The following is a 9,968-nucleotide window of genomic DNA, read 5'->3' as shown; positions in this document are numbered from 1 at the left end:
TAAATGAATAAAAACTAGAATTCTCTGTGGTGCCAACTCTTGTGTGATTTTATCCCAACTCTGATGATAGTTGATGTTTTTCTTAAAACCTCCGCTCCTAGAGTCTTCTGATTCAGAGAGACTCCCACCTTCCATTTTAAAATACATGCACGTTTCTAGCTTTTGTGGTTGCGGAGAGAAGCTGCCTTGCACGTGTGACCTGAGGGTGCCTTAAGGCTCAGCAGCCAGAAGGCAAATATAGGGAACCCACGATTTATTATTTACAACTCATTATTTTATGCCAATACCAAGGTTTGGGGGCTGAGGAGAGGGTAGGGTGACCAGATGTCCCAATTTTATAGGGACAGTCCTGATTTTCGGGTCTTTTTCTTATATAGGCTCCCATTACCCCACATCCCATCTGTGTTTCACAGGAGGGGGTCTGACTCATGGTGTTCAGCATGCCAGGGGGTGGCAGCACTACCCACCCTGCAGAGAGCATTGCCTCCTGGCCCAGGGTGTGTGCAGGTCCCTCCCCCATTAGCTCAGTGGGGCGGGGAACCACTTGCAGGGACTTGGGAGCAGGGTAACCTTTGCCAGCCCCTCCCCCTCTTTGCAGGGACGAAGCAGAGGGAGGGGGAGGAGCCCCACAAGCCCCGCCTCCCAGTGCTGGGCCAGGAAGGGAAGGAGCTCGCAAGCCCCGCCCGAGAAGGGGGGACAGCAGCCGGCCAGGAGACAGAAAAGGTCACTACCATTCGCGCACGCGCACTAATCTCTAGTGCCGTCACGTGACTCAGGCGGCTTCGGAGGCGCGTTCTCCCTGTTGCCCGGTTACCCTGCGGTCACCGGAAGTGGCGTAGAGAGGCGGAGCGATGGTTTTCCGACCGCACGCGATCTTGCATCAGCCTGTGAGAGGAGTCGGCTAGACGCGGCATAGCGAAGTAGGAGGAGGGAGCAGGATGGCGGCAGCCGGCGGGGAGCCCAGTAAGTGCCGGGTCCCGGGCTCGGGCGGGTGCGGCCCCTTTAAGGCCGCTCCAGGTGCAGGCCAGAGGGGGGTGTCGTGTCTCGGTGTCCCGTCGGGCAGGTGCGTCGTGCCATGGCAACAGGTCACCGCGTCCTGGCGCCTGGTGCCCTGCCAGAGCCGTGTGTCCCGGCGTCCCTCGCCGCCCGGTGCTGGGGCTGCACAGTGATGTCATAGTGCCCTGCTGTTGCAACGTGCCGTGATGTCATTGGACCTATAGCCGGGTGCAATGATGTCACCGCCACCTGCTGTCACTGTGACTCATGATGTCACAGCTTCCTGGTGCAGCAGGGTGTCATGATGTGCCACCAGTGCCCGGCTCTGGGTCATCCCGAGGCGTAACTTTGCCCTATTGTGCCGTGGCATCTCTGTGTTCTCCTCGCCCCGAATCAAAACGTTGCTGTGCTGGGATGTCACCCTGCTTCTGCAGTACCTGGAATACCCTGTTATAAACTGGGGTGAGCCTACAAAGGCCAGGACCGTGGCAGGTGTTCTAGCCGTGGTTTGTGACGTCAGATGTTTATTTTTCTCCTAATATGTCAGGAAGGGGCAGTATGAATTGTGTGCTGTTTCAGGATCTCTGAGACCTAGTTTAGCTCTTGTGAAGGTCACTCGGGTATCTTCCTGCTATATAAATCAGCAGTAGTAAGATACAAAGTCTTGTCAGTTGTTGGGACTGAGAAGTGTAAAGATACTGGATTTAAAGATACAGCTTTCAAAGGCTCAAATGGCATTTAGTTACCTAACTACCCTAGGTGCCTCGCTGTTGTTTGTGCCTTTGAAATTGATCCTTGGAAGGTTAGAGAAGGTGCTATCGTGTATCAAGTCATATGGATCCTAAGCTTCAGGGGCAAGTATGTTGGGTTAGTGGTAGCACAGTGAGACGACTTATTACAGTACAAGGCAAAACTTGGGATACCAACAATACAAGCTTGAAGTACCATTACTGATATGTAAGTGGCTGGGAAACCCTGTCATATAGGTTAAATATCCTTACGTTCCCAACTTGTCCCTTCTCCTTTGTCTCCTAAAGTTGCGTTCTTTCTTGTTCATTCATCATACTACTGTATGTCAATAGGACAGACTCTTCTAATGATGGGCTTTACAGGTTATAAGAATCAGTGCAATATGGGGTTTGGTTCGAGGCATAAACTTGGCACACATGATTGTGTTTAAAAGCGAAGGAGTGACAGTCTGCATTCCAGATCCCTTACATAAGACCTGCTCTACAGAGTATCTCCGACACTCTCCCTATGTGAGCTATATTGTGGTACTTTTTGTGCCCCTTACTTTTCAGGAAGCCTCCTCTCCAAGAGAAGGTTTTAAATAAAAATGTTTGGTTTTGTAAGAAGAATTTGTTTTCAGCCAACATTACCAAAAAGTCTTGCTTAGTAGGATTGCCTATGCTTAAATATGGAGCATGGATATACAGGACGTTGCTAATTTATATGGGAGCAGCAGCTCAGGTTCTCTTGGAGTAATAGAAGGTGTTCTATCTGGGGAGCATCTGGTGTCCTTCTGAAAACACCAAGTTTTGTTTTTTTTTTTTTTAAAGCAGGGTTTATTTTAGCAGAACAATTCAGAGTTTTGTGCTTTTAAGTTTTATTTACTATGTATATTGTAGTGCAGCCCCATTGTGCAAGGCACTGTACAAACATAAAACAAAGTGATGGCCTCTGCACACTTAGTGAAAATATTGCCAGTAGTTCTGTTTTACAAGTAAGAATAATATTCTCATATGTACCAAGTGGCTGCCAGTAGGCCTCTTCTTTTTCTGATTTATTTTCAATAGCTTAAAAAAAGAAGAATTGAAATATCAAGGCATGAGCTTTCTTGAAAACTTTTGTTTCAGTTTATTATAAGGTCTACCAGAATTACTTATTGCTTAAAAGTCCACTGTTGAGTTCTTTAAAATTTAAGTTTTGTTTACTTCAGAATATATATTTGCATAGTCTAATATTATTAAACATTTTTTCATGAATTTTTGTTTTGAATTTAAGTATTCTCCAGTGTTCCACCAAAGTACTGTAAGTTCAGGTAAGTCTATGCTGCACATGCCTTTTGGTGGTGTCTAGAAAACATACCCTACTTGCCAACCTAGCACGAGTATAAATAGCAGTGTAGATGGTGAGGCACTGCTTAGGCAAATGCCTGAGCCCTGTGGGTATGTACTCAGCTGTATCCCTACATGACTCTCTACAGCCCAAGCAGTGCCTCTCTATCTATGGGCCTATTTTTAGTGGTGTAGTGTTCCTCTGCCTTCCCACTGCTAGAGCCCTTTTCTGCTACAGAAAGCTGCTAGTGACTTTTCCCACCACAGGGAAAGGTGCATAGAGTGAGGGAGCTGCTGGAGACTTACTCCACAGCCTCCCCTCTGCCAGAGCCTTTCATCAATGCATGTAACTACACACCGCAGTGTGTTTGCGGTCTGCTTTTCACTGTGACATATAACTGTACATATCCTACAGGCTACTGTAAGTGGTGTGCAGTTTAGAGGTAACCTTTGTATTAGTTCATGAGAATTGGAAAGTGAAACTGACTAAAAAACAAAAATGAAACTGACTACATTAGCTCCTGCTTTTTTGAGCCTTCCATCTTACAATCCATATTGCCAGAAAAAAGTTTATGCCCCCAATATACATCATTTACATTGAAATATTGTCTGTTTGTCTGAATGAATTTCTATACCCTCCATTCTATTTGTGTACATTCTTTAATCCAGCAGTTGCAAAATTGTTATGAAAATGTAGTAAGCCAGACACACAGTCTACTCGTTCACCTTTACCATATGGCTGAGGATAATGGGAGGGAAGAGGGGGAAATGACTTGCCTCCGACGAGCAGCACTTTTGCAAGGCTCCTGTAATTTTTTCAGTGACCAAGATGAGTAAAATGCAAAATGTAAACAAGCAGCAGACATGGTGAACAAGTAATCTGAAGTGGTGTTAGTAATACAGCAAATTATACTTTTACAAATACTATTTTTAAAGTGCCAGTCACCCTAAAGAATGCAGAAGAGAACCAGACCTTTAAAGTGTCTTTTACTGTATATAAAATAAGAGTTTTATGAATCTGTCTGAATATTTGTAATCATTTCCTATTGCCAATGCTTTTGCAGACAGCAACCTTGTCTGTAGCAGAGATTCTCGAACTGTGTCTATTGACTTGTACAAATCACTGACAATGATAGAGGAACTCCATTGAATGTGCTGAGCCCAAAATAGCTGGTATTCCACTGAAGTAAGAGATCCCCATATATTTGTGGATGGGTACTCTTTTCCTCTCTAATGTCCTTTCTGTCCCTGCTGTACTGACAATGCTTTTGACAGCAGAAAGGCCTTAGAGAGAGAAAATACACTTTGTGGGATTCTTGTCTTACAAAACTGAGAAACTGATGACACTGGTATCATTTAAGTAAAGCTATCTAACTACTGAATTGCATAACAAGATCTCAAGGTAGTTGTTTTTAATCTTTCATGTAAATAGTATGTAGAAACTAATATATCTTAGTCATCGGCTTTGTGTCTTATTTCAACATTCCATACAAGGTCACAATGTCATATAGCATTAGGTGGCATAATTTTCCATATATGGAAAGTAGAACACATTGACAATTATATCACATGGAGGGTTCATACAACTATATTAATTAGCATACCAAAAAGTAGCGCTTTGTTAGTCTCTGCAGAGTAGCTAAGTGGTGCTAAACTTTTTAACATGAGGGAAACTTCAAATTTGCTACATATTAATAGTTAGAAAAATAAGAATTTGTAAAAAGTTATGTTGTCTAAACTACTGATGTTCAAAGTATATATTTAAAAAGAGAGAGCTGCCATTGGGTGACTTAATAATTGCTAATGGATCATTCCAATCAGATGAGTTTTAATCCTGTGTTCAGTGCTTCTGCAGCATTCTTGTTCTTCTGTAGAGAAGAAGCTGCCTATCGTGCTGAATTTTAATAGATTATTTGATTTTTTTTTCCAATATGGACATTGGGGAATAGGATGGTGGGCTTTTTTCATTGTGGTGTAAATCAAATTTGAACTTGGTACACTGATTTTTTTTTTTTTTTTAAATTAAACAAGTAGTTCAGCCTTTAAATGGGTGTGGTGGTTTGTTTTGGTTTTTTTGCTTGAAAAGTTCTGATCACTGCAATCTGAAGTGTTCTATCTGTACTAAAGATATGGCATGAAACCTAGCAGGGCAATTATTCCCATTCTGCCCCACTAATATGCTTCAACCTTGTTCTGGAAGGATCACATCTAAGTTTGAGAGAGGGATGTTTTATTCTTTGTGTTAATTCACTTGTACTTGGGACTGCCACCAAGAATAGTAAATGTGGAGGTGACTTCTGGTATAGCTGTTAACCACCAGGATGAACCGGACAGAGACCAGTATATTTTATATGTCAGCAAACAATCATTAGATTGTAATGACTGTTGAATTTTGGCTGAATTTGAGACAGTAACCTAACAGTAAAATACTGTAACTTATTAGCAATCCCCTAAGCCATCTAGAATCCCTTGCGTTCGGAAGGATGCATGTGCTTTTGTATCTCTCAGTTAGTTGATGTGTTTGTGTAAACAGAAGACACAGGATACTATACAACTTCCCTTTCCAAATAGTTTCAGGGTGTGGAGGAAAAAGATCATTACTCAGACTTACCAAGTCTCCTTAAATTACTTAAAGTTCATACCTGCAATAATACTTGTCAAAAAGAGTGCTACCTCCTTTGCAATAACTTAAGAGGTTTTTTGAAACTTATGTATTATGATATGAATCTTTCTCCTAAGGAGTGTGTTGTTTTCCTGATCTTTCATACATACAATAAATATATCATGGAGCTCATCTTGCAATTCAGATTTCAAATAGATTGACCAGTTACCATCTTACATTAATGAATGTTTCATTTTGTAAGCATCTACTAGAGATAAGAATAAATATTCCAATATTTACAAACATGAACCATTTAGAGAGAAATTAAGTTTATTGGCCAATCTTAATCCCATTTATAAGATTGCACATATTGTCTAGTTAAAACTACACATATCCATTTTTCTTTTTACTACTTATCCACTATGGATAATACTGCATTGACTTAAATTGGAGAACGATTTTTTTTAATGCATTGAGCTGACTCTTTGAAGTGTGTGTGTGTGTGTGTGTGTGAGGTATGCAAAGCAACTGTTGTGACTGTGATTTTTCTGTCACCGGTTCTGTTCATTGCACTAAACTTTAAACATCTGGCATTAAATCCTGTGTATATTTTAAAGGGTCAAATACACTTGTTATCTCACTAGCATTTATACATCATTCCTCTATATTACTGTCTTCTCGAAAGATTGCTTGTTGTAGATAGACAGTACATGCAGTATTAGATATGGTTTTAGAAGTGTAATTGACTAATATTTTCCTCTTTGTTTTATAACGCTAATTGCCACTGTTCTGCATTGCTTCCAGTCATTCGCAGGGACCAAATGAGCAGCTGAAATATTCCATTAAAGTGAAACAATTATTTCATTCCCCGTAGGAAATGGGCCACACGCAAAATCTCAGTCTCAGCTGATAATACTTACACACATCTGGAAGAATCCCCTCCCGCCCCCCCCCCCCCCCGCCAAACACACACACCCCTCCAGAGTTCCTATACCCACTTGTAACTATTGCTTTTCCCTTCAAAAGCTGTGCTGTGGCAATAAGCTTAGTGCTACAGAAGCTATATGGAAACTTCCCTTGTAGAACAAGATTACCATACTGTCATAGAAGTAAAGAAATTGGTTTAGTGGCCTGGAATATGGGATTTGGAGATAGGAACTCATGTGTTCCAATCCTGGCACTGACACCAACTCATTGTATGATCCCGAGTACGTATTGATTTTTCCTTTTCACTTACATACCTCACGAGACAGTTCATTAATATTCGTACAGTGTTTTGAACATGGAAAGCACTACAAAGTCTAAATGGTTAGGGCAAGATTTAGGGCTGTGTGTACTAATGTGAGTGCTAGCACAGATTTTGTAAATGTCACTGAGAGCAAATCACAATGCTTTCTATACAGCAGTGGTTCTCAAACTTTTTTTTTTTTTTTCATGGACCACTTGAAAATTGCTGAAGGTCTCAGCGAACCATTTAATGATCTTTCCAAGTGTGGTTTGTACGATTAGCTTGCTATTGTAAAGCGCTTTGGATAAAAGCACTATATAAAAATAACTTAATGATAAATTTTTTTTGTTCTACAAACAAAAGCACACAAGTCGTATTTTAATATCAGTAGTCTTCCCTTTCTAATGCGATGGATGTGCCCTCTCTCCTTCACCTCAGCAGCTCCTATGCTGGAGCTGGGAAGGAGGGCTGGGGGGGTCTCTCCCCTGCCATAGCAGCCACAGAACTGAGGCTGGGAAGGAGGGCCATCTCTCCCTGGCAGCTGCAGCCCTGGAGCTGGGGAAAATTGCTTCTTTCTCTGGCTGCTGCAGCCCTGCACATCCCAAATTCCCCCCAGCCCCTCTTCTTACCCCACTGCCCCCTCCCATCTATCCTCTATTTCCCCCAAGGCCACCACCTCACTTTACATATGAGTCTTCTCCAGGGTCCAGGCACCTAATTAGTGGAGCCACACCTGCGCGGCTCTACTAATTAGGTGAGTGGCCCTTCATTCTCTTGTGTGCGGCCACTCAGGCATGCAATTTAGAGGGAACTGTCTGTGGAGCTTGTGAATCACTGGTGGTCCATGCACTGTCGTTTGAGAACCTCTGCTATACAGTACCTTATTGTGAGTGTCCCTCCCAAACCTCAAAACTTCTCCCTTTGTTTTATACAGTTTATTTTACAAGCACTAAGTATAAGTTACTTAGTGCTTGTAAAATAAACTGTATAAAACAAAGCCTGTTTTACATTTGCATGATGGAAGATGAGCTGAGTAAGTCATAGGAAAGAATGGGGGTACATGTGGGGTAGTCTGCCATCTCTTCTGTCAATTAATATAACTCCTGTTCATTTTAATGCCCAGGGCTGGCTCCCGGCACCAGCGAAGGAAGCAGGTGCTTGGGGCGGCCAGTGAAAAGGGACAACACGTCCGGGTCTTTGGCAGCTCTTCGGCAATTCGGCAGCGAGTCCCATGGTCCCTCCTGGAGGGAAGGTCTGGCCGCCAAATTGCCGCCAAAGAATGAAGCAGCGCAGTAGAGCTGCCACCGAAGTGCCGCCGACTGCGGCTTTATCTTCCCTCTCCCTCCTCCCTTCACCTCTTGGGGCGGCAAAAAAGCTGTAGCTGGTCCTGTTAATGCATATTACATACACATTTGAGGAAAGAAACTGATGCAGGAGACATTCAGGTAGTAGCACCAATGGCTGTAATTTAACATTCTGCAAACACTTGTCAGTCAGAGCAAGTAGGGGAAAGTGAGCATCAAATTAGGACCCCACATATAAGCCTCAGTCCTGCAAAGATTTAAGTATACTTTTAATAGATTTAAGTACAACCTTTATATGTTGTGAGGAACTCCATTGACATTAATATGACTACTCATGGTGCATAAAGTTAATCATTCATGTGTAAATCTTTGTGGGATGAGGGCTTTAGTGGACTAAGAGGGTGAAGTGCTGATTTAGCCCACTAGGCATGGAAGATCCTCTATAACTATTATAAATTGTATTTTTGTTTTCATGCAAAAGACCTGGGTCTGTGTCTTTGTCTCTGAGCCATGATTTCCCCCTGAAATTTACCATGGAAAAACAATAGTCCTAATAATATATAATATATTTTAAAGGCCATTTATAACAGCCTTTTATGGTTGTTCATTACATTTGACAAAATATTTTTCCCTCAAATTTGCTGTCAATTTCTAGTATACATCTGGTTGTTTCAATGATATTATTTTCCCTACTAGCTTTGGGTATACTTTTGGTCACAATATGCCTTTTTTACTTTAGTTCTGACCATATGTCCTCTGCCTCTGTCTTTGCAGCTTCCAACTACAGTTTCATTCTGAGCATTAGTGAAGAGGAAGCCAGGCTGAAGGCTTTGGACAAGTACCTCAGCACTCGTAGTTATATCCAGGGGTTCACATTTTCACATGCAGATGTGGAAGTATTCAGACAGTTTTCAATGCCACCTATGGACCAGCATTTCCATGTTGTTCGGTGGTACAGGCACATAGAAGCAATCTATGGTGGCAGCAATGAAAAAATTGAACCTTGTAAACTTCAAACAAGTGAGTAGTGACATGGGCTTGGTGGGAAAGTTACAGATTAGTAGACATTTTGTTTATATATTTATTCTGATTGCAGAGAACCTCAACAGTTGCCCACCCATGCAATGGGTGATTTTACACAATATTAAATTTCACAGTATCAAAACAATATTTAAATCCCATACAACAGGCTGCATACTCTCTAATAATTAAACCACCAGCAAATATACAAATAAACCCTTTAATCTCCCCTTATCCTCAAATGCCCAAGGAAGAAAAGGATGGCCTTTGGAGAGTGTCCAGAAGTATGACAAATCTGGGCTCTGGCAGACTAAGGGGGAAAGCAAATTCCAGCATTAGAATCATAGGACTGGAAGGGATCTCAAGAGGTCATTTAGTCTAGACCCCTGCACTCATGGCAGGACTAAGTATTATCTAGACCAGGGGTCGGCAACCTATGGCACGTGTGCCAACGATGGCACGCGATCCAATTTTTAATGGCATGCTGGGGCCTGCCGGGACCTCAGTGTTCCATTAAAAATCCTGCTGACATGGCAAGCTGCAGGGGTCTGCGCTCCCGGGCTGGAGCGCCGGGCCAAGTGCAGCAAGCCGCCAGCCCCTCCTGCGCCTTCCCCATGAGCCATGCGCCGCGCACAGCACTCTGGGGGCCGGGGCTGCGCCCTCCCGTGGGGCAGCATTTGGCTCCGTGGGGAGGGAAAGATGCTGCCTGCTGCTCTGGAGCCCCCTGCCGTGTGCAGCCCCACCCTGCCCCTCAGAGTGCT

General features: G+C 43.0%; 1 protein-coding gene across 3 annotated transcripts in view; it reads left to right on the top strand.

The window, feature by feature from the left end:
- Positions 1-840: 840 nt before the first annotated feature.
- CARS1 (cysteinyl-tRNA synthetase 1) overlaps positions 841-9,968 on the top strand; it is a 49,716-nt gene continuing 40,588 nt past the window's right edge. The window contains exons 1-2 of one of the 3 annotated variants that reach the window (XR_007774501.1): positions 841-963; positions 8,962-9,207. Coding sequence is in view for 2 of the 3 variants with exons in the window: in XM_050953690.1 (XP_050809647.1) it covers positions 939-963; positions 8,962-9,207 (271 nt within the window). In the remaining variant the exon portion in view is untranslated. The remainder of the gene's footprint in view (positions 964-8,961; positions 9,208-9,968) is intronic. The other 2 variants (XM_050953690.1, XM_050953691.1) reach the window with 2 other exon arrangements.

Source organism: Gopherus flavomarginatus, chromosome 5, assembly GCF_025201925.1.
Source record: "Gopherus flavomarginatus isolate rGopFla2 chromosome 5, rGopFla2.mat.asm, whole genome shotgun sequence".
NCBI classification, from domain to species: Eukaryota; Metazoa; Chordata; order Testudines; family Testudinidae; genus Gopherus; species Gopherus flavomarginatus.
The sequence above is the reverse complement of the archived record's forward strand: the minus strand, read 5'-3'. Positions and strand labels throughout refer to the sequence as shown.